Source organism: Lingula anatina, chromosome 1 (genome assembly GCF_051362555.1).
Source record: "Lingula anatina isolate TDL-2025a chromosome 1, LinAna3.0, whole genome shotgun sequence".
In the NCBI taxonomy this organism is placed as follows: domain Eukaryota; kingdom Metazoa; phylum Brachiopoda; class Lingulata; order Lingulida; family Lingulidae; genus Lingula; species Lingula anatina.
In genome coordinates, this window is record NC_141767.1 from 46,040,514 (window position 1) to 46,067,800 (window position 27,287).

Genomic DNA, 27,287 nt, shown 5'->3' on the forward strand with positions numbered 1-27,287 from the left:
GATAAGTGCAATATTTTGATTGGATCTTGCAGAAAAATCTTTATGAAAATAAATGAACATTGTGGCCACCAGTGGTGAATAGGTATAATATGTGTAATAAGCTTGTGATCTGAAAGATATCTAGGAAAGCATTATTGCATTTCATGTCACTGTTGCCAATATGGAGAAATTTCCAAAGCTGTATTGCTCTGTTGTGACAACTTCATCAGATTGCAAATTTTCTATAGATTTCTTCGGAATATGTGACAATTCAATTTTTCCCCGTTTTCACAAAAGATTCTAGACAACTTAACAATTTAGATTCAAACCCAATTTCCTTTTCCCAAAATGATCTTTTATAACACATCTGTGCTATATCATACAAATCCTTTGAAGAAAAAAGGTTTATGCCTTAAATGATTCACAGATTGGCAACCTTTCAATACTATTTTTTTAGAAAGGAAGAAGGCTTCATATCTACCTGTATAAGACCTCAGTCATTAAGGTGTTAATTAAAAGATTTGATTTATTGTTAAGTGAAACCACTTGCTCTACAAAATTGAAAGATAAAACAATGACACATCAGAATGAGAGAGATGGAAATGATGTTTCAAAGCTGGTTTTAATATTGAGCTCCTGGGCTGCCACACAATGGCCAACAGCTTATCTACCAGTTGGCAGCTTTTATTACCCCTGCTTCAATTCCAAGAAAAAAGTGCGTATACTTTTACACCAGCAAATTTTTGCACACAAATTGCTTTTAACCTGGTCTCTCTGCAGAAAAAAAGCTCCACCTCCATACATTCTTCAGTCAGGGAAAGATTTAACATAAGAGGCAAAATTTTCCTTCCTTGTGTTTAGTCTATCTTCACCAATCTAATTCCACTGAAATGAAAGGCTTATTAATATTTTACCCCACAATTGAGGTAATTTGGAAAATCTATAATTGAGAGCTAATACATTTCTCCATGACAAAAATAGAAGAATTGTTCTTTCATCTCTGAAGACTGTATTGCCATTGGAAATAGATAAGCTTTTTTGCAGTCGAAACAAGAAATAATAATTATTTGCTTTATCCAGGGGTCTCAGTTATACATGAAGGACTGACATACTTTATTTGCATCCACTGACCATGTGACTTAAGTGTATTTCTGCCCTCTGACGACCCTTCGTTCCTTTTACGACAAAATGAAACTTTCACAATAATCTACCACGTGTAAATAGCATATATCATTAAAAAGACCGCTTGAAATTTTCTAATCTCTTATGTAACAGCTTTCAGTTAATGCTGTTAATATTCAGCAATGAGGCATTCTCAGAGGTTTGTGTTCATTGAAGTTGCCAAGAGCAAACCACCATCAAATTATTCTCACAGTTAAAGACCAGATTTGTAAGAAATGCCCCTACAATGAAATCCAATACACTGATCAAACTGGTTTCCAACAATGGGTGTAAATTCAATCAAGAAGGAATTAGCAGACTAATAAAAAGAAGATTAACTGTGCAAACAGGTAAAGGACTTTTGAACAAATAAATCTGACCTTAAACATTCAAACTTGTATGGTGTTAAAACTAAATCCTCTCAAATATCTTCGGGCAACGATTATATATGGCCTACATCATTTCTTAACTGCCAATTGTAAACAAATGTACATGAAAAACACCCATGCTTGTACAGAAAATAGCTTTTGTTGACAAGAAACTTTGACACTAATATATATCATTTTTACTGGTTAGGCAATTAATGAGTGTTTTGATGTGAACTTACAAAAAATTTAAAAATCATAAAACAGAGATTCAAATTTTGTATCAACTGATTGCACAAGATTTGTCCCTTCTTCCTCCACTCTGCAAGTCACTGACCTATCTGGCTATAACTTTTTGATTCACTTTTGATAATTTTTTCATAAAAAATAATAAACTGTCTTAGTGAATGATCAAGGTACAGCTAGCTGTGTAAAGGTGGTCACACAGTAAGCTATCTGTGAGAATTTGAAGCACACATAAGAACTCATAACAGAAAGCCCATTCCACCTACAGGGTCCAGATGCCTGTCACCACAATTACCAAGGTAAATTTGAAAGGTATTATGTCACATTTTAGTACATGTGCCTGACAAGTACATGTAGCTTATACAAGCATGCATCTCCTACAGTGAACTTATATGCCGACTTCAAAGAGCAGGATCCAGGATTTTTAAATCTTGCCATCTTGCCTAGAGCAACACTGAATTTTGCTAAATACACCTGCATCTACCTGTATTCTACATGTTTTGGTGCATAATTGAATTGATACTCACTCATTTTAATCCACTGGCTCAACCAAGCCGGGGCCCAGTTTAAAAGCAGTGTCACCAACTCGTGCCAAGGCATGAATTTGTATACATAAAAAGATTCAACAATTCACAGGATGAAAGAAGTATATGTATGCTGATATTACATGGCATTTGAGTGATTATCCAACGAGGCCTGTGTGCTGTCGCCACATTTGTTGCAAGGTTACTGCTGCAGGTTCATCATTCACTTTGTTGGTGACAATTTACCGCCCATTATTATCTGACAAATCAATAACTCAGCTAGCACTCCATAATCACACGTATGTCCTTTTTCTTCAACACTGAATGTTTGAACTGACTGCTTCACAGCTCAGCTTATTTATACATGCTGGCAGGCGCTCACTCTCAGTTACACTGTTGGTATTGTATTTGCCATCAACTGCTGGGGACCTAATATGTGGGCAGTCCTGCACACTAGCGCCATCTTGTTGCAGTGCTATTTACCATAGTTCCTCTGGTGTTTTGTTTTTTAGTTTTTTTTCGAGAAAAATTAATAGTCACTAATAATCAATTAACAATCACTAAGCACAAACTGGTGGATATCTACAGAAAATTTCATAAACAACATGTTTATACTACTTCAATAAATAGAAGTTTACACATGACCAAGACATATATATCGGAATGTATAATACAGTATGATATTTCAGCTCTGAGCACAAGAAGTGACATTATTTTCAGATGTATGTTAGCCCTATATAAACACAATCATAAATTCTTATGAACATAAAACCATGCAAAAGGGATGATTTTTTAAAAACATATTTCAATGAGAAATTGTTTAAGCATTCACAAAAGTAAGGCAATCACTCAGATTGGTGCATGTTGTTCCAAATGTAAAAATAAAACATTTTCTGTAAACCTTTGCCACAACAGAGTAACCATTACTGTACAACTTGCAATGGTGTTAAACAGGAGAATCTCCCTATCCAATAGCAATCTGGATTTAAATTTTTTTAAAACTTAATAATATAAAAGTTACGTAAAGTGCTAATTCCATTATATATTTTTTCACAAATTTCTAATCATCTGGTACTGAAACTATCCATAATCCTTATCCTTAATGAAATAAGATTTCCTTTAAAAAAATCTAGTGCAGATACAGTGTAGGTATTATTTCTACAGTGCATGTATGCTTATACAATGGGCACTAGTTCACAAGCGGGTATAAACAACACTGACAATGAGTGATAATTTAACATTCACTAAATGGTAAACATGTGAAATGTTATTATTATTTTTTTGTATGTGTGTGTGTGTGGAAATGGGTACATATATGTGAAAATAGGGGCAACAGTCCTTTCATTAAACTCTTACAGTGCAAACATCCTGGCAGGAAGACCAACTTGGCAGTTATCAAATTTCAATTAGTGAATTCATGTTTTACGTAATTAAATAGTTCATTTTGATGCAAATGACAACATACCTTTACGTTTCCTCTCTCGCTGCAGTTTTCTCTTATGACGTTGTTTGGGGGACATTGCTCTTTTCCTGAAAAAGAAAGTATCAAAAATTAATTTGGTTCAACTCTCTCTCTCTACCCAAAGAACAGTTTGTGGGAGATACAGGTAAATGCAATCACTTTGTCTCAGAAAGTGACAGTCTTAAAGTTTCAAATACTTCAGCAAATTTACACATTCTTGTGTACATAGAGATTTGAATAACAGTCCCATTTTGCTTCACAATGCTGTAATCATTCTTTAAAATAATGTTGATAAAGCTGACATGATTGAGGGCAGTGTTCTGAATTTGCTATCATTACTAACGTGTTCTAAATAACATGTAAATCTATATCTAAAATATCACAATTTGGCTGCATAGAGTAGGCTCATCTTTGAGAGATTAAACCCTGTTTTGTTAATTTTTATTCCTCATCAAACTAAGGAAATGTATCTTACTTTGTTGACTAGAAACTCTTTCAAATAAAAAATAGTAACAAGGGCACATTAATGAATAATCATACTCATAAATTAACTTATTAATCAGTTCATGAAAAATGTTCCTTGCCTTATATAATGGAGAGTAGCAAGGAGCAAGATAAGGAGAGTCAAGCCTATCCCTGCTCCCCAGGTTACTGCAGCCTCACTGCTGGGCGACACATCAAGAGTGGTCGGAGAATCAACTGGAATTATGACAAATGATAAAAAATTGGGCACAGAATAACATTAATGTGTGGCTTCTCAGCGGGGGCGTCTCGATAGTCCGAAGGTTCATTGGTCCGAAAAACGGTAACATTTTTATCGGTTTTTTAATCAAGGGTTCATTGGTCCGAAGGTTCTGTAGTGAACATTCGGACCAATGAACCTTCCGACTATTGCTATGGCCCCCTTCTCAGCACCTCAGGCAAGTGACACAAACACACACACACTCTTTTTTTTTTTGCAAAGAATAAATTATCTTTTCTTTTTTTATCTTGTGTTTAAAAAAATTGTCAGGATTATTACCCAGCATGCTTGATATAATCACCATAGACTCATAAGCCGTGATAGTAAGAAAATATTATTCTTATGCTTATTTAACCGCAGATAGGCAAGCACGTAAAAGCTTTTACACTTAATATTATGGAAATTAGAGATACATGCAAGTTCCCTGCTGTTGAAGAATTTCAGGCATGTTATACTTTTTTACTTACTGACATAGGCTCATGAATAACTTTAGTTAGCTAGCTACAGAAAGGCATATAAACATATACATATGATATTTTGTAGCTTGGGTGCTTAGGATCACAAGATCTGAAAGCATTAACTATAGTAATATGTGCAATTACAGATGTCATTGCACATATTGAATAAACTTCTATTTACGATGACTTATGTAAGTTGTGTAGATTATGTAGAGGGTTGGATTAGGCATATACTTATTTGATAATATACAATAATATATTCACTTTTAGTGTGGACGACTTTAAAGACCTTAGCACAGAAGGATGAGAGGCAAATATTCAGTCAATAGGGGTGGAAGATGAAAATTACATGTAAAAGAATATAGGTAAGAAAACAGGTCAGTATAGGAGAATGCATAACAAAAAGAAAAGCAGCAAAAATCAGTAACTGGAAGAGCTGAGCAAATTGAAAAACCTCTGAGGCAAAGGCAGCATTGTCAAGACATGCCAAGAAGATGTAGCCTTTGTAGAACTAATCTCCATAGTAACTGCTAATAAGATTTTGATTAAAAAGAAAAGAGATTTGCCCTTGTTCGACTTGTTTGACTACTTGACTTATTGTTGTAAGCTGACCCCTTTCCCTGTGGAGAATTACCTAACCTCAAGAGAAGCACCATTAGTTGCTCCATTACATATAATAATGCTTTTGCCTGAATCCATTTACATTATGAAGTAAAATGCTTCACTGCTAATAGCACTTTCCAGGAAAAAATACAGTGCATCATAAATATAATCATTAACAAAGAACATGAATTTCCGGTGTCATCTCCTTCAGCCCAAAGATCCTGACTTTATCAAAAACAAGACATGGGGACTTAATTGCTTCAGTTCTCGTGTCTGACACACAAACACCTGCCCTTACTGAAGATTAATAATGTCATCATTATCACAAACTTTGAAGGTATCTTAATCTGAGAAATATACTTTTGTTTACAAACCGTGTATATTGATTGCCAAAAGCAAAATACTTACTGCAACACCTCAATATTTTTAAACATTTTTTTTTGAAAAGTTAAAAAATGTAGCTCTGTTTTTAGATGTGATTTGTAGAGAAATACAAATGTTAAAAGAAACACGCACATAAGCCTTGAGATAAGTTTCACTTGCCAATTACGCAGAATTTTATTTTGTAATTATAACTTCTCAAAAATGGAGAGTTTTGCTTACCCTAACACTGCATGCCGAGTGTATAGTGTGCAATGCAGCTTTTTATGAACTTGTCAATGTCCCAACCAAGCACATTTAACACAACTAACACACTTGGTAACAAAGTGCTTTGAACTTCTTTAAATTTGCACACATAAAAAGGGGGAGCTCAACAGATGGTCTACACTATAAACTTGACTAAAAATCTTAACTGACCACGATACATTTGAAAACTATCTTAAGAGTTGCTAACCTCATGTTGCATGCTTTATTAAGCTAACTTTTAAGACAAAAGGCCAAGCTGCATTTGCTCTAAATTTCTTATCAATGTGGTGATTAAAACTGGACTAATGTTTGTTAAATGTTTAAGACTGCAACTGGTTAGTCAACTTAATAGGAGCTCAACAGAGTCAGCTGAGGCAACATGGATAAGATTCTCAGTAAAATGGGACCCAAAAGACTAAGCATGCCATATGCATTGTTCATGAAAGAAAAAAATGTTCTTAAATTAACAAGTATACATCCATGATCAGACTACCTAATATTTATAGTAAAACTAGACTAGTTTCCAAATTGCTACATTATTCTTTACTCAATCTATTTTCTTTCCCTAGTCAATCATATTAAGGAATTGCTTTTCTTTCATTTCATTTACAGAATTAATTTGATTTATTGAATTATGTCCTCATCACCTCTGCTTCCATTAATTGCAGGCAAATATGTGGCTGTCCCTGGTGTGGCATTGTTTTGTGACAGCTTGCTGGCCACAGTAGAAACATTGATCCTCCTAGACGACGAGGGTATTACAGGCATAACTGTGGCTGGACGATCTCCCACTGGTCATCTTGCTGGACAGTACTGGACTAGAGCCAATTCTACTAACTGCTTTTGTTCATCACAGCTTAGATATCTTTGACTGAAAATACAAAACATGTTTGAATCAAATTAATTTTGGCAAAGGTCATATCACTATGTGGTTCATCACACAGAGAAAAAATATTTAAAACACATACCCAGCCTGACAAACCCTAAATTACATCCTTTTACATCTTAAACTAGTTGGAAAAACAGCCTGTCAGCCATGCATGGAGCAACAAGTACAGTAATATATTCATCCCTCCTAACAGCCTCATACAAAAATATAATATTAATTACAGCACTACAAATTCCATTTAACAAACTGTTTTGAGAACCATAACATTTCTCCACGTTAATCACCGTTTCCAATTTCAAAGGCTAACTGCTTCCTTTGGTAATGTACTCTTTATTAGTACCCACATGTGGGTAATTATATGGTGGAGTTGAGGATGAGGAGTATCAAAACAAAATAAAAAATGTATGATACTTTTGGGTATGTATCATTAAGGTCACTGCCACAAGTCTAATACTGGCAGAAGCAGATGGACACAACTTTCTCCGGTTTCTGGAAGGCAATCAGTAATTTCTAGAAAAGCACTAATTTAATTCCAATATCAGGACGGTGGACAGGGGCAGTTCGGGGGGGGGGGGGGGGGCAGGAAAAACTGCTCTTTTGACCAGAAAAGGTTCACTCTGAATCAAAATTTGATCTAGGTTATATTTTGACTAGAAAAGCTTTTCCCACTTGGACTTGGCAAAGCAGAACAGTAGAAATGTACTAGCTATTTGGATGGAATTTATAAAGCCCGCAGCCATCTATAACAAAACTGAAATCATTGTTAGGAGGAAAAACAATATCACTGCCTTACCATCAGACTAGAAAGTAATTCAATCAAAGTATACATTTGACTGTTTAAAGAACATCAATCATAATTGCAGATCTAAGAATTTAATAGATCTTGTCAAATGGACTTGATGGATGTTCCAAGAAATGGCTTTTAGAAAAGTTATAAAATACCTTAAATTTATTTCCCTTCCAAAATACACCAACAACTTCAATCTTCAATTTCTTTTTACAAAGCTATTCATCACAAATTTTGAAGTCTTAATACTGCACTTTCTTAATTGATTGAAATTATTTTATTACTCTTCCTCAGCTTTTGTTTATTCTGTCTGACATGCCAATCAAGCAGTCTGTACTGTTTGATAAACCTAAGTGCATTTCAGTGTATTTTTCCTCTCTTGCAATGCTTAAACTTTACAAATTACCAAGTTTTATCCATCTTCATGCATCAGTATCCCTGCAGGAGTATACCACTCACTGTCCAGTCAATACTCTTCTTTGGTCTTTTTTTTATAACATAGAGAATGTAACAAGTACACAGATAAACGAACTGTAGCATGTGTGTGTGTGCATGTGTGTATGTGTGTGTGGAGGGCGGTGGGGAGGTTGAATACGCGTGCATACTTGCAAGCACGCATTTGGGGGGCAGGATAAAGTAGCCCATTATCATATTATCATGTTTGCTAAAAATCCATCATCAAGTAATAATTCATTAAAAGGATCATTAAATTTGTCAGCAGACAGATGTCACATAAAATACTTTCTGAGAAGAGCAATCAACATGTTCTCCTGTTTATCCACCTTATCAGTGGTGACTATGCTGACAAAATTCCATCATTACCATCCAAGTTTTTTGTTTACTTTTACTCTTCATGCTATTTGTTTTCTCGCCTAACCTGTATGTTCTAGCTAGAATTATCACTCAATAACTGTGAAGCAAATTTTAAGAAAAATAATTATCTTGTACTTCTGAACACATAACTCCCATGTGTTTTAGTCTAGTTTCTGCTGGAATCATCCCTACGGTTAGTTTACCTACCAGTGCAATGAAAAATACATTTACAGAGACGGAAATTACATTGGCTGATGATGTCAATCTACCTGCTGAACATAAAAAAGCACTTGAAGACTATTTCATCAAGCATTTTCCTCCCCCTCTCATTAGCAAAATTGTGTTGAAGTGTGAACAACAAAAGTACCCCTTCACTGCCCATTGTACAAACATCTTACCTGTCAAATATTGAATTTATTCTCAAAGTTTTAATGTACTTATATTCATACTAATTTCCCTCAGGTAACAGTGTCAGTAACCCAGTCTTATTTTGTCCCTATATCTTTTTTTCTGACTGTGTTAGTTGTGACAAGATAAACACTCAGAATCATTTCTGCAACATCCTTATTGACAGGCATTTCAATAATAACTAGATTAAATACTATCAAGAGAATTGAAGAAATGATTTTTGGCAATGTTCTTCAATTTCTCTGATAAATGTTATTCCACTAAAGTCAATTACCTTTAAGTATGACAAGTAGATAGGAGAATTTATGTACAGTACTTCCCTATTTCAATTAATAATTGAGCAGAGGATTAGAACAGATTTAAAATGCAATTGACAGTTTGTTACCTAATCTAAAGATACACAAACACTCAAGAAATACGCATGCAAAAAATGAAATAGTAAACTGACATCAACACAGCTTCATCCCCCCCCCCCCAAAAAAAAAAAAAAAAAAAAAAAAAACCAATTCAAATATTTCTAAAGAAAGAGGAATTCAATATCAGGACAGCCAAATACAGTGGTTCAGATATCACATCATTAGTTGAGATGATTCCAGCAGGAAGTCAAACAATTTTATGAGGTGAGAAGTCAGACTGATTGTTGCTGTACTACATTCATCAAATTGATGAAGCAGATAACAAGGAAGAAAGAAATATAAATGACTATGCCATGTCATTAAGAGAACATGTAATAGAGATGGGAAAATAAGGAAAAGAATAGTGGAATATTATCTGATTAGTTTGTGTTAATTTTGGGGGTAATTGAGAGATATGTGAATTGTGTGTGTGGGAGGGGGGAAGCAGATTGGTGACTGATCAAAAAGAAGAAACAGAAAAATAAAAAGAAATGAAGGATTTCAAAGAAACATTCCCACAATATACCATGAGGTAAGAGGATAAAGCTCAATACAGTTTATCTTAGTTATTTATAAATGTGATTTTTTTGTCTGAAACAAATTTGAGTTGGGAAATATTCAAATATCACCCGTCAAACAAAATTTCTGTTAGAAATTTATTTTCTTCCGTTATGTTTTTTGCCAATCTTACATTTTTTTTTTTTTTTTTTTTGTAAATTAGGTTTTCCATAAAAATCATTACTTATGTGAAACAACAAAAGGCTGTCTGTTTGCAAAAAGTGTATAAGCTGAAATATACCTGACAACTTTTTATAAATATAATCATGGCATATTATCTATTTTGAAATTTGACATCTACAGTACAAACATTAACTATATAACTTATATCACAAATAATTTGCACACTTACTATACCATAAATAATTTACATACAAACAACATCATAATTTGCTTGCAAACTATATCACATATATTTGTATACAAACTTGCAATTAAAATATGTCAACCATTACATTTACACCAAATAGAATTATCTTGATGTCCAATATATTAAATCACATCATACTAGTACCTCACTCTGCTGCACAGCCCTAGTGACCTGTATGGAACACTAGCATGCATAGCGCAATTCCTCATCTGTCTTATTGGAAAATCCTTCTGCCAAAGGAAATATTGTGAATGGAGGCCATTTACCCAACTGTATATTATACATTATCTACCAAATCTCTTTCCACACGGAAAAGTCATTAGGTCTGTGCAGGATCGAACCAGATCAGATAAAATACAATAAAATAGAAAGGTCAGGAGGTTCATGCCAAACAATTATAAGGTATATCATCATTGAAGGGGGACAGTGGCGGATTTAGAGGGGGGAGTCACATATATCACACCAATATTCCCCTCTTGAAATTAGAATTTTGACTAGCTAAATCATAGATCTAAATCGTACCAAAGGCCACTGTTTGCTCTCCAAAACGCCAATAATTTTTTGGGGCCCTTGAGTGGCCCCCGAACTCCACAATAAGGGGGCCACGGTCAGCTTTGAATCCGAGGCCTGTCATTCCGGACCCCCCCTTCAAATAATCCTGGATCTGCCCCTGGGGGGATATGTGTACACAGCACTGTGAAGTAAGTGATATATTGTTTTTGAGATAATATATGATAAGCGCCTAAAATAATGTGTCATTTTAAAAAATATTTATTAAGATAACATGTTTACAGTACTTTTTTCCTCCTATTTGATGTGTTAAGATTACACCTGGCCATCTTCAGAAATGGTTTTGATTGGGCACATGTTGAGCATTGAACTCAGTATGGTTTTGTTTCTTTAGATTGTTTAAGCGTCTGAAAGTGGTACTTTTGTACACAACATGAGCTGAAACCCCACTATAAAACATGTTGATACGCCTAGATGTAAGAATAATGTGGTACATGAATGAAAACAACAAAGACTATCAGAGTTGTTCAATGTACATGTGCATGTGGGTAATGATATGGGTAAAATGAATGATACTTCTGACATGGCAATTTGATTCTGTCAACTTCTGTAATAATGTCAATGATTATTGTAATTCTACAGGCTCAGTAACAACAATTATGTTAACTATATACAATTAAAATGCAGGTAAACATGTAATCAGAAACAGCTAGCCTAAGCCCTTACATGTAGTTGTTCACAGGTGTTTAACACTTGAGTGAGTTAATCTTTGCAGAAATGACATAATTCTGTAATCTGGAAAGATGACAAAAACAGTGAGTGATGCAGATATCTACAAATTGAAGAATGCATGACAGCTCATATGCTGTATGATACACCGGACATGAGTTCATCCTCTGAAACACAACCTGCTCAACAAAACTAGAACCATAAATAATTATGCAGACTTCACCACTAGGTATCCATCTATCTGTCTATTTCTGCTGACCTTCATTTCATCTATAGATTAATCTATTTATCTTTCTACTTCTTTCATATAGTTATTTATTAATTTATTATCATAATAGTTATGAAAGAAAGAATTGTGCATTGCACTACATTTGTTCCACATGTAGGAGCTCAGCAAGAGGAGAGTCATTATCTAATTACCACTTGTACATTTTGTATCACAAATATTTTAGTCACATTTGTGAGATGCCTAAAATAACAAAAATGAAAAAATATATGAAAAAGCTAGTCCTCTTATTAATGTGCCCCTGGTCTTCTGTAACATTATGATGCAAGTTAGACTCATTGCCAGCTAAAAGTAGCTCTGTTTTGAACAGACCCTAAACTTTGGTGATACAGATAAATGCACAATATAGCACACTGCCTTTCAATCCTGTGGGGGAAGGGATGCTATTTCTCTTGAATCCTTATTCAAGCCTTCAACTTTTGGTGTACATTTTGGGACAAAAACGGGGCTTGAGACAAGGAATCACACTATCCTTGGTTAAAAATCCCATGAAGTCCCTAGTAATAGTTTATTAATAGACCACGTGAGAAACTAAATGAGGGCCTGTTTCCAGTAGAGGTAGGTGGGCCTAACTCAGTGCCACCAATCACCATTTACTTGGTCTGATCATCTTAGCTTCTACCTAATCCCTCTGCTGCCCCACAAATTGGCAGTGCAATTTAAGTCAGTGAAATATCACTAAATTTTGGTGAGCTAATCATAATCAGATGACCTGCTTAGATGACGTACGTGGGCACACAGAAGAATTGGGAGATGGAAACTGGAAACTGAATGGCAGTGTCAAGGTTTGTCTACAGCAACAAATGGAAAGTTATGTGTTTCTTGCTATTTCAGTACAACATCAAATTCTTTTGCTGGCGTTTGACATTCCTTAATATAAGAATTACATGACAACCTACATGTATCAAATGGATGAATAAAGAGCTGGGTAACAGAGCTAAATGGCCATAAGATCTACATAAGATGTCTTTTGTGAAGCCTGCAAGACAATTATAGTGAGAAAAATGAAATGATGAACTAGGTATCTATATTCCCTGATGAGTCAAGTGGATACAGATGCAATAAGTAACATGTATTCCACAGTCTGTATCAGATGTGGAGCAAGGTATGGGAGGGGGGAGGCTCAAGAACCATTCCTTGCCATCTTCTCTTTTAGTTTATCAACAGTTACAAATTTAATACAGCCCCTACCACACCATTCAAAATTAGGAACCTTTTAATTAGCTCTGATTTAGAAAAATTCTTATTCTGATTAATACACCTTGATATCATCTGCACACTGTATGTATTCATTCGTGAAGTGATAAAAGTATTATCTAATAAGTGACAAAAAAAAAAAATTATATATATATATATATATATATATATCAGGCCTAACCAACTACCAGACTCGGCACCTACGGATCCAGAATAAACCGGTATATCAAACCACACTACCCGTTTTCAAGGTGTGTGTCAGATCGCATTACAGAGTATCAGCCACCACACCGATTTTGCCTGGTGCGCGATGTGATAGCGATGATCGTAGTAATAGATAGACCCCGAGTCTACTTATCGAGGGATCTATCTTATTTAGACCACGGGTCCATTAGCGGGTTATAACGCATTCATGCGAGACGTGCGGTTATGCGAGTTACACCACGTCTGAATCTTTTGTTCTTCACTTCCACCGTGGTCTAAAGCGGGGTTGGAAAGTAGTGCATCTCATCTAGATTCATGCGCTGCTGCAATTTTCCCTGTTTATGCTAAAAATCTGACAATACAACAATTTTTAACATAAAATTTAGGTTCGAACATAGCCAATGATGTTTTGTTAATAAGAACTTGCAAACTTATATATTCATTTAGAAAAGTAGACCTAATATTGATAGCAGAAGCATATTCTGTCAGGGGTTAAATATTTTCTGGATGAGATTCAGTGAGTCGTCTGTCGCCATGTTGTCACTGGGAACTACTCCGATGTCTCCACACTCGACAATAGTATGGAGCTTGCGGAATGATCCGAGGATTGCCAATTTCCATGTTGTTGTATTCATACGACTCCTACTTGATGAAAACGAGGCGCAATACCTGGATGACAGGTAGGCTTACAAAATTTGTGATGGGGTATGATACTCTGTAATGCGATCTGACACACACCTTGAAAACGGGTAGTGTGGTTTGATATACCGGTTTATTCTGGATCCGTAGGTGCCGAGTCTGGTAGTTGGGTAGGCCTGTGTGTGTGTATATATATATATATATATATATATTTGTTATTCTAAATATGTAAAGTACAAAATATAGTCCCCATATAGTCCCTTAAGTAATGATCAATTCAACTGATCTATTTTATTACTGATGCTCTCAGTCTTTTAGATGATTGAAATTATCAGTATATTTCTCCCAACTAGATCATTGCAACAATTAGGGATCATGTATCCTAAGCTATATGGCCTCTTTAGACAAACAATCAAAACTTTACTTTTCAAAAAGCAATTTAACCGAAATATTTTCAAAAACAAATATTATGATCTATTTAATAAGAGATTACCTTAAATATTGTGAATGTCACACATGCAGCTTACTTTTGGAGTTTCTTACACCCCATTTCCATAGATTTTTAGATCGATCTATCCCTGTGGGGAGTCTCACTAGATTACTGTCAGCTTGGCTGGCTTAAGCGTCTGTCCCGCCTACTAAAAGCTGTAAGGGGGTAATTAACTATGGTGCCCTGATATCATTTTCTGGTTGATAACCCTCACATCAAAATGATTAGAAATCATCATATGAATTGCTTTTAGCCTACCTTTAGAAAGTGACATTCTCCTTAAAAGCACAGTGACACTGGTTTATCTATGTGACTCTCCAACTTTACAATCAAAATGGAAAAGTACTAAAACTTCTGTTTCTTCGATTAAAATTGTACATGTCAATGTGCAGTATACATGTGAGCCTGAGCGCCGAGTGTGTTCAGACAGAGACTTAAATTGATTTAAGTCCACATGACATTACCAAAAAAGCAGTTCTAAATATGTGTCTAAACAAGCCTAATATCAGCATACCTGCTGACTTAGATACATTTTCAGTTTATAAATGGTTTACCAGCAAATTGCTGCCTTGGTGAACTACCAGTCATTCAATACAAGCAGAAAAAAGGTGTTGTGTAACCTGTATCAGTTTACCAATAATAGCACCCACGTACGCCCTCGTCTTTTGTGTAAGCAAATGTTTTCTCTGACAAACAACTAGAAATATACCTTACTTCAACAAGAAATTAAGGCAGCATTGGCCCTCCCCTCTCTTTCTCCAAAATTACTGGCCCAAAAACTTAACTTGTCAATTTTCATAAGAATATATTCATGCATACTTCAACCTACAAAAGTAAGATAATACTTTTATCAGTTATTTACTTTTCTTACAAAGTTGACAGCATTTTCAGAACTTGAAAATGTTCCTTATTTTTGCCAATTAAAAGGTAATATTTGATGCACATTTTTAAAAGCTGGCACATAGTTTTAAGGAAAGAAGTATAATTCACGTTAGCTAGATAAAGTGATAGACCATCTAATATTGCTCTCCTAATGATTGATAGGCATAAACAAGCAAATAACATGTCATTGATAAAAAGCATAGTTCATGAATATCTGCAAAAACTTTTATATTTTAACCATTCTACCAGACAGGCTAAAACACTTTCACAGTCTTTAACTTCATAATTGTTAGATTAACAACACAATATAAGGAATAGGCAAGCATAGGATTAATAACAATCTATCACAATCCCATTCCATGATGAAGTCTGACTGTTAGCAGACAAAATATTGGATGTTTAAGTATCAGTTTACTAATCAAGCTATAAACTATTAGCCTTTGAGCTGTCCAATCAATCTGTTTGTTAGCAAAAACCACCCAGATTTTTTTCCTTTTTGATACAATGTACAATAAGGAAAAGTTCAAAGTAAACAATCTACTATATCTTACAGAAAAACTAATGCCACAAAAATACTATAACTGGAAAGTGCATTGTAAAATGTATGGAGTGCATTGTATGCACATTATCTGATAAAGCCATCAGTGTCATTAACAATAAGTATATTTAAATGGGCAGTACTGTTTAACCCCATGATGGTCAGTAAGTCCAGACTGCTACTTCATACTAAGTGTTTTATAACACTCAGCATGCTACATGGACTTGCTTCTATGTATTACTTAAATACAATTTTGACTACATTAACCAAGTTATTGCTCAGTTATATTAAATACCATAATATGATGTATTCTACTCATTTTTGAAATTTTGCAAAAACTGGTGTTAATTTGTCTTTAAACTTGTTTTGACAAAAAAAGGCAGATGTCTTATTCTTTTTGAAGATTCCTTATTCAATATACCCCACCTCTCACTGAGACAGCCGTAGAGAGGGCTGCAATCAAGAGATGGGTGCTTTCTTAACTCATTCAAAACTAAGTTCTTTTTATCCAACTAAATATAACTTAAATTAAACATGTACCTGTATCAGAGATCAACAGTTAAACTTTGCATTCATGAGTAAATTTAAATTACATAAATAAAATCTATGTAAATTATACAATATATCAATGTGCATCTTGGTGATAATATGCATGGCAGCTGTTTGTTGGACCATACACGACACCTCATGTAGAAAACACATCAACAATCCAGAACATACAAGCTTTCAAAAGGTTTAAGCCACACCATGACCAATTTTATGGTCATCACAGTTTAACACAAAGTTATCTTCTATTATGTATCAGTTGTTGAATGAGCATCTGAAGGGTTCAAGCTGCATAGTACAGATAATTAATCACACATGAGAAGTTGACACTCAAAGCATGGTATTAAACAGATGGTCATCATTAACAAGTATCACAGATAGAATCACCAACATGCTTACAGTATATGTACCCACCTGCCTACATGATGACATCCAAGTTAAACAACACAGGTACAGGTAGCTAGAGATCCTAGGTACAAGTAGCTATAGGATAGAACTGATACTTCAACAACAACCAGACAGCAATGACACTTCAAAGCTGGCACATTAATCCACGCTGTCAGATATCAATCCTACACTGGTGTCTGTATATACTCCAGTTTAAGGCCAACCTTCTGAGTTCATGCATACAGCCACAAGGGCTGTCTAATTACCTGGCAGGTACAGTCACTGTCCTCTGCACACCTGTTAACAGATGGAATGTTCAGTTAAGAATGAGAGTGGACAACGTGAAGCCAGGTAGTCTGGTGTCTCCACGCATGAGTGCTCCACTGCACATACAGGACATCTATCCACTGCCAAATTAAGTCACCTCTCTACCTGCAGAGGACTATAAAGCTCTAGGTAAAAAGTGGTTTACCTGTGGTGGAAATGGTGATGATTATTATTAGGTCTTGGGTGCTGTGACTTGTTAAATAACCTAAACTTCAGGCTAAGACAATTTTCTTGACTGATGAGGAATACTATTTGAATAATAAAAATGCAAACTAGAGGATCAGAGAGGCGATACCGCCTCCGAATATTGTACCACCAGCTGAAGCAAGCGCATTCGTATAGACCCCCACATACGCAAAATAAGGGACACAGCCACTAGACTTATGCTTGACAAGCTGTAAAATGCAATCAACAAGAATTTTCAAAATACGCAAAAAATATACATAACTTAAAATGGTACAATCAAAGTTAAGTTCATTGTAAGGTAGGTCAAAGGTCAATTTCAAGGTCACAGTAAATTTCCAGTATATGACTTCCTATTCAACTTCAATAGTAACTTTGGACCTATCTCTGCCAGGTTTGGAGTTAAAAGAGAAAGAAATTAGCAGAGTTCAGTTCATGATTATAAGTAGGTCAAAGGTCAATTTCAAGGTCACACTTAGATTGCCAGTATATGACTTCCCATTCAAGTTCAATAGTAACTATGGACCTATCTCATTAGTTTTGGAAATAAAAGGGAACCAAAATTTGCAAAGTTCAATTCATGATAAAAAGTAGGTCAAAGGTCAATTTCAAGGTCACATTTAGATTGCCAGTATATGACTTCCTACTCAACTTCAATAGTAACTATGGACCTATCTCTGCCAGGTTTGGAGTTAAAAGAGAAAGAAATTAGCAGAGTTCAGTTCATGGTGAAAAGTAGGTCAAAGGTCAATTTTAAGGTCACATTTAGATTGCCAGTATATGACTTCCTATTCAACTTCAAAAGTAACTATAGACCTATCTCTGCTAGTTTTGGAGATAAAAGGGAAGCAAAATTTCTAGAGTTCAGTTCATGGTGAAAAGTAGGTCAAAGGTCAATTTCAAGGTCACATTTAGATTGCCAGTATATGACTTCATATTCAAGTTCAATAGAAACTATGGACCTATCTCTGCCAGTTTTGGAGATAAAAGGGAGGCAAAATTTGCAAAGTTCAGTTCATGGTGAAAAGTAAGTCAAAGCTCAATTTCAAGGTCACAGTAAGATTGCCAGTATATGACTTCCTATTCAAGTTCAATAGTAACTATGGACCTATCTCTGCCAGTTTTGGAGATAAAAGGGAACCAAAATTTGCAAAGTTCAATTCATGATAAAAAGTAGGTCAAAGGTCAATTTCAAGGTCACATATAGATTGCCAGTATATGACTTCCTATTCAACTTCAATAGTAACTATGGACCTATCTCTGCCAGGTTTGGAGTTAAAAGAGAAAGAAATTAGCAGAGTTCAGTTCATGGTGAAAAGTAGGTCAAAGGTCAATTTTAAGGTCACATTTAGATTGCCAGTATATGACTTCCTATTCAACTTCAATAGTAACTATGGACCTATCTCTGCTAGTTTTGGAGATAAAAGGGAAGCAAAATTTCCAAAGTTCAGTTCATGGTGAAAAGTAGGTCAAAGGTCAATTTCAAGGTCACATTTAGATTGCCAGTATATGACTTCATATTCAAGTTCAATAGAAACTATGGACCTATCTCTGCCAGTTTTGGAGATAAAAGGGAGGCAAAATTTGCAAAGTTCAGTTCATGGTGAAAAGTAGGTCAAAGGTCAATTTCAAGGTCACAGTAAGATTGCCAGTACATGACTTCCTATTCAACTTCAATAGTAACTATGGACTTATCTCTGCCAGTTTTGGAGATATAAGGGACTAAATGTTATAATTTTGGAGTTACCATAATGTGCAATAAATTTCCTACGGAAAAATTTAATTAAAATAAAGAAAAGGTCATTTTGGTCAAAATTCTTGAAATAGGAGGTGCTCTGAAGTTCCAGATGTTCAAATTTGATGAAATAATGTCATTTTTGACCACAAGTTGTCTGCTTTGCCAAGCCTTATGTTTTATTTTTCCGGAGTTCAAAATTTATTATCCATTACCGTACTGCACATTTTGCTTTCACCACCAATATGTACTTTTTGATACAGCGTAACTCGAAAACCGTATGGAATACACAAAAACGGAGACCACCTCCAGTGTTGGGCTTTACATGTTCTACAAAATGCAAAAAAGAATGGGTCTCTAGCATTAACGGTTCCCGAATTAGAGACAGTTTTCAGTTTCGGTATCTTATGGCCGCTACACCCGTGAAAATGCACCGATTGACCCCAAATTCACACAGATGAAAGATGACCTGAAGGGTAACATTTTCCAATAATATTATTGGTTAAGTCTGTGTGGTGTCTGAATAACAGCGCAAATAAATTTTTTTTCGAAAAAAAATTCATTTTTTTGAAAATTTTTGCCCGTTTGACCTTGAAATAAAGGTCAAAGGTCAAATCCAAGGGCACATTTGAAATCTACACATATGACTTTTGGAAAGCTGTCTGTAGAAATTTTTCCCATAATTCCTTCCGTAGGGTAGATAATTAGCATTTAATTTTGCCATTTTTGGACAAGGGTGCATTGCAATGAGTGCCACACCTAGACCCCAATACCGACAAAGCCCAAATTTTACGTGGAACGAGTTGAGATTATAGGTGACCTAAATCCAAGAGATGGGTATGGGGGCCCTTACCGTCTAGGAGGAGAAGCGGTAACGGTAACATGGCGGCGGAGCCGCAGGAGCCGGCGGAACGGACCGGACGGGACTAAAACCATGTGTACCGCCAGCGCTAACGCTGGTGGTACAATAAAGCTGCATCTGTTGAAAACAGATTCATTTACACCATGTATTACGCTTAAACAATAAAATTCCACTGACAATAACTAATTATACGATGTAATTATATAATTATTATTGTTACTATTAAGTCTGTCTTACATGAACATTTGTCTTCCAAAAGCAAGGGGGACTCATTCATTAAATCTTTCAGTTAAATAAATAGTGTATGTGCTGTGACTGTACTGTTTATATCCTTTTGACTGCATGATACACATACATCACAGGTACAGCATAAAATGCACTGTTTACAGTTGTCTTCACTAGAAAACCTTCGTTTATATACACCAAAGTAAAGAGAAAATATCAAATAAGTGTCCTAAACTATGCCAAAATATCAATATGTTTCTTACTGTAATAGAAAAAAATTATACTTATTATAGGTGCAATAGGTAACATATGGCTTAGTTTTGTATAAACATGCAGGCCCTTAGATGACATTTATGTCTTTGTCCTTGCCGCAAAACAATAATTACCAACCTGGGACCTCCTTTATCATACCAATTCTCTCTTTCATAGCTATCTGAGAGACTGTATTTGTTTAAATAGAACATTGACATGGAAGAAAGTACATTGACAGCCAATAAAGAAAAACAGCAGTGCAACAATGTTAACAAATTTTACTAAATGGGTTTACAGGCTGAAGACTCAAATTAAATCTTCTAGCATTTTATAAATAAGTATGCTGCAACACACTTGGCAGAATCACTAAATTAATAGTATATTACTGCCACCCTGGCATTTGATGGTTATACAGAAACAAGGCACAACTAGAACTTCACTGGTTTCTGGGTCTATTCATGTATATATAGATATATGTAATGCAAGTGACCTGCTTTCATTAATACCATATAATACCTGAAACAATCAAACACATAATTTATAGATTATTTAAATAATTAGATTATAGTTTCAAGAATATACCTGTATATTATATGCATTAAAGGTACGCTCTCGAGTCTCCCCTATTAAAAATGTCCCAAAGTCATATTTTGTACATGGTATTTATCACACAAAACTACTCATTTTCCCCAATTCAGACCTTAAAAATGATAAAACCTCTCAAATGAAAGTAGCTGGTGTCTATATTTCTTTCTGAATTGTACAAGAAGACATGTCTCAAGCCAGACATTTACAAATAAATTACTTGATTAGAGATGATGAAATACCACATCAAATCCAAGTGCTAGGATGGATGAACATGCAATGATTTGGAAGTAGGAAAAATGTTTTTTCTCAAGGAAATTTTGATTTGGCACAAAAAACCTGGATAAGATATGTTAAATGACAATATATGATAGTAGGATCTGTATTTTTAAATACCATCTCCTCGCTTTCTTATTCCTTGGATCCACGTGATAAATTCATTGTAATTAATAAAACTAAAATGAAAAAGTAATGAAATAAAGTTTTAGTTATAACTTCTTCAAATACTCATATCCAACTGCCTCCTGGCAAAAGGAAGTATCTATTTATTTATACTCAGTATAACCTTTTTCATTTCTTCTACATTGTCCCATTTTTTATGATTGGATAATCTAATAATAAGACTTATTTTATATTGTATTATATTCCTCTAAAACAGATCTGTGTGTGGAAGTGGCTACCATAGTACTCATCAGATAAAAAAGAAGCAAAATTTCTTTGGCTTATCTTATCCAAAGTATGAAAATTATTGTAACTTTTCATGGTTTTTAACCATCTAGAAGCACCAAGAAGCCAGTATACTGTGTAGTAGAATTTAAACATTCTGCCTACTACGATGTTATACTGTCCATTATTGTTTTACTTAACATGCCTGGAAAATGTCCATGATGGGAAATATTACCATGAACACAATTTTACAATTTATGATTTCATTTAATAGTTAAATTAAAAATCCCATTCCTTGTCTAACAATGTTCAGCTGACATTATTTTATTACATTTAATCAAATAAAAAATCATCAGACGAAAAGGCAATCAATCAATCATAAGCATTTTTTTACACAAAATGAATTATCACTTGCCTTGAATAAAAATTATGTAAGGGTATCAAGGCATTAGGGCTTTGCTTAAGACTGGTAATTGTTCATTTCCAGGCTTACTGCACCATATTTAACAGAAGGAACTGATCACCTAGGATTTGTCCTGCCAGGCTGCACTACATCAAGCCTGGCTGATACAATTTGGCCTAGAAATATATTGACTATCATCACGCTATTGCTCAGGCCTGATTAGGCTGATAATGGTACAGATTTTAAAAGCAATCTTGGGGAGCAACTTAACGCTCAGAGATTTTATCTGATTTCCAATAAAGCACCATGACATGATGAAGACAAATGAAGATCCAGCTGTACTTAGATAATCAAAGGATGTGACAATTTCACTGATCTGGGAGTATTGTATAGCTTATCCTCAACATAGAGCAACCAAAGCATTGAAGGTGAAATAAATACAGGTACATGCCCAGTTCTCAAATGCCTACCATTAATTCCAATAGACTTTATCATACATGGATACCATACATCAATCAAGATGCCATTTAGGCAGAAGCATTTAAAATGGTGTCAAAACCACCACAAAGGCGGTTTTCATTGTGTTTTATTATATTTGTCAACACTCACATGAGAAAGACTTCAATAAGGACACAAATCAAACCAAAGTTCTGTTCAGACAAAGTCCAAATTAGACCATAAATCTGATTATCAAGCAAATGATCAAGGGTTCAGGAATTCACCTATATTAAAGGTACACAAAGGAGGATTTTGATCAAAATTCATATTAAACTAAATATTCCGGGGTAAACAGCATTTTACTTGGATTGCCCAACCTTTATCTTCTTTTCTTGACACATGCAATTTTGGAAAAGGCCAAAGTTCAAAACCCATGCACAAGCGAAGGTTTTTCATTTCCTTTTTTATTCATTTGCATTGACAGGACTTCCATGTATTGTGAGACACTCACACCATAAATTGCGCTATTGTCAAACTGTCTCAAGATGGCTGACTACCGAGGTTGGACAGGACAAAGTGAATACGATTATTTTTTGCAATATTGATTAAGACCATTCATCTGTCATTTTATGTTTTGAAAGTTTTAATTGTCCTCAGATAAGTTCAACAAAAAGCAACCTATGCATGAATGCATTTCAAATCCTACTTTGGCCCCATTCAGACTAGGGGACTAACTAGTCCGAGCATCAAATATTGCAACCTACTACAAAGCTTACCAACTAAATACGCTAATAGATACTGAATAGATATCCTGTGAGGAAGTATTCAAGTGGGTAGGCCATATTTGACCTTCGAACTAGTTAGTCCCTTATTCTGAATGCAGCCTTTGTGTGGCTTTAACTGCATGGACATTTTTTTTTTTCACAAAAGAACTTAGGTTAAAAAATGGGCTCAACTACAAAATAAGCAATTTTGGTCTGCTTTAATTGAAGATATGTTACAAGAAACTCACTAAAATTAATTTCTGGTCAAAGTAGTCCAAAATATTGGGTCTTTAAGTCTTAATTTAGGTCTCAAAGTTAACTTTTAACTTAAATTTAAGACATACTTTTTAAGACAAATTTTTAATTCAAAGTTAAGATCAATTTTCAACTTAAAATGTTTTTTTTTTTGTGTGTGTGTGTGTGTGTGTGTGTGTGAAGCACCTTTCAAAACCATGATCATGGTGATCTGGTCTAAAGAGAGTTGGTACTTTTCTGAACAGAACTTAATAGACAACAGACATGTTTCCTGGACTGTACACAGCATGAGGTGAAAAAAATCAACATCTGACTATATGAGTGCATTAGGATTGATTTGGTCTGCACTGGGTCCATTTAAAATACACACATGCGCAACTCTGTTGACAAGTAAACAGGGCATGTTTTCATATGTGAAAACCAACAAAATAAGGACTGGTTTCTGTTGCCAAAGAAACACCTGTTTGGAAACCAATTCTATTTAAAGCATGGGAAACTGATTTCACTACCTTTTAAAGTAACAATAATGCAACCAATAACGATAAAAGGCACCAACAAATATCTTTGTATGTAATTAACAGCAATTATGTAAATACTACAGCCCACCCCTCATTATTATCTGTAACTATTAACACGTCTTGATCAAGGACAAGGCAGGTGTTATGTTTTCTTCCATCATGAAAATGTCTAAGGATTAGATTAACAAACGATCATGTCACAGTAGATAAAATGTTTGATCCAAACTTTATCTGAAAATAAAAAATGGTCATGAATTCATACCAACACACACAAAGGAAAATAATGACAGCCATGAAAATATATAGAAATAACAAAGCAAAACTTTAATATGAATCTAGATTAAAAGTATATAAGACCAGCATAAGTACTGTACATAGCATAGTTTTTAATATACAGAAAAACATACCATTATCTAGAAACTATGATAAATGTAAACTAGACAGCAAACCTGGCAAATATACAGATACCATACAGAAGCTGAACAAAAAAATATTACAATAACATTTTTTACATTTGCTGATTTTTAAAAGGTGCCTGAATTTTTTTATGAAACAGAGCCACTTTGTAAATTTAAAGTAAAGGAAAAATGCGATTTTGCAGTTATAAAGCGAATGACTGATGTGTCTGACAGCAACAGCACCAACATGGACACACATGGTTACCAGAATAAAAGGTGTCTGTATATAAAAAAAGTTATGCAATTCAACAGTTCTATGGGTTTGCGTTCAATTTTTTTATTCTTAGGTTTAAAAGTCAGGCATGAGATTTGGTTTTGATAAAAAAGTCTGAAAGATTTTTCGAAGAAAAATCTTAACGCACACGTAGTGTGCGTGGGGGGGTTGTTAAGGGGGGTGCGCCCCCCTTATTAATTCTGTTGATGTACGTTTAAACCATGTCATAGATCTAGTACAACTATCGTTTATACTATTACTAGTGACAACACCGTCATCACATCAGACGATCAGTAGATTTAGTGATTCAACAGTTGGGCACAATTTTAAACGAGCGACAAGTCGACAACTCAAAACATGAAAATTTTCAAATGCAAGTTCAATGTCTTCATACGACATACACACAACCGATCTAGTAAAACAACCTACCTGAATTTATTCTTAATCCCTTTATCGATTTCTCTGACTCTATCATCGTTTACACCGGCCTCAAGTAGCTTCATTTTCCAAAACGCAAAAGCGACACACGATACCACATGGAAAAAACCGCGCAGCGCTATATGAACAGGATACAGGCCGTTTTACGGTAATTGCATTCAATGACTGTATAAATGTCGTATAGATGTCGCAAAAGTTTCCCCCTTGATAACAGTGCGTCCCAGAATCGATATATATGTACGGTTGGTAACGTTTTTCGGCAAGGTCAAAATTGAAAACATGCGAGTGCCGATGAGTGAAGGGTCTCGCCGGGGAAGGGAAGGGTACCCCTACCCCCCCCCCCTGAAATTTTCTCAACGGATTTGCAATGATATAAAAAATGACATTTTTGAAGGAAAAAAGTCGGAATTCCGCCAAAAGACGGAAAAATCTCATGCCTGAAAAGTCCAATTTGAAATATGCGATCCACTTCTGAAAAATATTCATAATGTGCTAAATAATCAATTATAAAAACCTAAGACTATATACTGAAAAATAATAATCATATTTTTATAAATTTGCAAAATGACAGAAATTTAATAAATATTAACACTGCGGTGACCAAGGTCCAGAAAATAGACAGAAAGTTTACTAAACATCAGAAATATTAAACAGTGCAAATAAGTTTAGACTTTCATAAATATCTGGCTTGTGAACATAACAGCAAAAGAATCCATTGCTTAACATACCATCAACAGCAGTACAACAGCTGAAAACAGGATATTATATTATATTATTTAACATTTGGAGGATAAAAAAACCTATATAGATATCTTCCTCAAATCCCTTCCTGAACTTGTGGTTAACCACACATTCCTTCAAGATTCTAATAATCAGGTCATCAGATGTCCTTGATCAGCCTATATGTTACGTTAATCGTATTGTTCTACATACATAAATAAGCATGCTTTCATAATCTTGAGTTTCTTCCCCAAAAGGTTCTGGTATTGTACAGGGCACAGTATAGGCAACTGTTAATGGTTGAAAACATCTAAGTTGTAGGACCAATATATACAAAGCGACTGAAAAAAAATTAATTGGTATTATGAAATATTTTAAAATATTATCTATTTTCTTTTCTTAAAACCTATAAACACTAGAGCCACAAATGTACTAGTATATCTATAAACTTTATTTGGCATAGAATATGTTCTTCTTCTAAATAAAAACTTAATGATGACAAAGTCATTAAAAAAAAACATTCACCTCATATTTCTACACCAAAAATATGCAAGATTCGACAACATGATATACAAACAACCTGGTACCTGAAGTAAATTACATCTGTGTGCAGAGACAATAAAGATGCGCTTGCTGTTAACTAAATTACACATAATTTTATCAATAATAAATAAGAAAAACAAACATGATATAAGAAGGGTGAATCAGCTGACAGGAAAAGACTAATCAGGTTAAAACTTGAGTCTTAGGCTTCGTTCACATGCAATGTCTATTTTCTAAATTCTATTTTCTATTCGCGCTATCTTATGATCATGGTCTGTGCCCTGAATATCCCGTGGCGTAATTACTGGCAGCGCGAGCCAGTTACTTAAAGTAACTTATAGTAACTGGCTCGCGCTGCCAGTAATTACGCCGCGGGATATTCAGGGCACAGACCGTGATCATAAGACATACCGCGAATAGAAAATAGAATTTAGAAAATAGACATTGCATGTGAATGAAGCCTTAGTAGCTTGGAACTTGCATTTGACTGTGTGTGTGTGTGTGTGTGTGTTATCATAGGTTTTTGTCTCAAAGGAACGGAATAACATACAGTATATCTCTATATGACATAAAATATCAAAAATCAAAACTGATTTCAAATTCAGAGTGCACATGCTACAACAGCAGCAATTGTGGCATACCAAAAGAGACCAGTGATGGTAGGTCCAATCAAAGTGGAGCGGTATTTCATAGACTTGTTTAGACAAGAACTATTTCAAACTCCATACATGGCAATATTAGGCTACACAATCAAATGACCCCACTGACTAACCAGCTATTCACCATTATAACAGACTAATTCAGACAAGGTATGTTTCAGACTATAAGTTTGGCTAACTTTCACTAGCCAATATGATCAGACTAAATAACTAGTTATATTATGTAAAAAAAAAAAAAAAAAAAAAA

General features: G+C 34.7%; 1 protein-coding gene across 21 annotated transcripts in view; it reads right to left on the reverse strand.

The window, feature by feature from the left end:
* Positions 1-27,287, reverse strand: part of LOC106162145 (receptor-type tyrosine-protein phosphatase kappa) — an 80,883-nt gene that overhangs the window by 45,889 nt on the left and 7,707 nt on the right. For 6 of the 21 annotated variants that reach the window (XM_013539302.2, XM_087019308.1, XM_087019314.1 and 3 more), the window contains 3 exons: positions 6,815-7,038; positions 4,322-4,436; positions 3,741-3,805 (listed from right to left, as the gene is read on the reverse strand). In XM_013539302.2, the coding sequence (XP_013394756.2) occupies positions 3,741-3,805; positions 4,322-4,436; positions 6,815-6,935 (301 nt within the window). In that variant the 5' untranslated portion in view covers positions 6,936-7,038. Of the gene's footprint in view, positions 1-2,278; positions 2,675-3,740; positions 3,806-4,321; positions 4,437-6,814; positions 7,039-8,249; positions 8,356-16,807; positions 17,187-27,287 lie in introns of those variants that run through there. The other 15 variants (XM_013539304.3, XM_087019362.1, XM_013539309.3 and 12 more) reach the window with 8 other exon arrangements.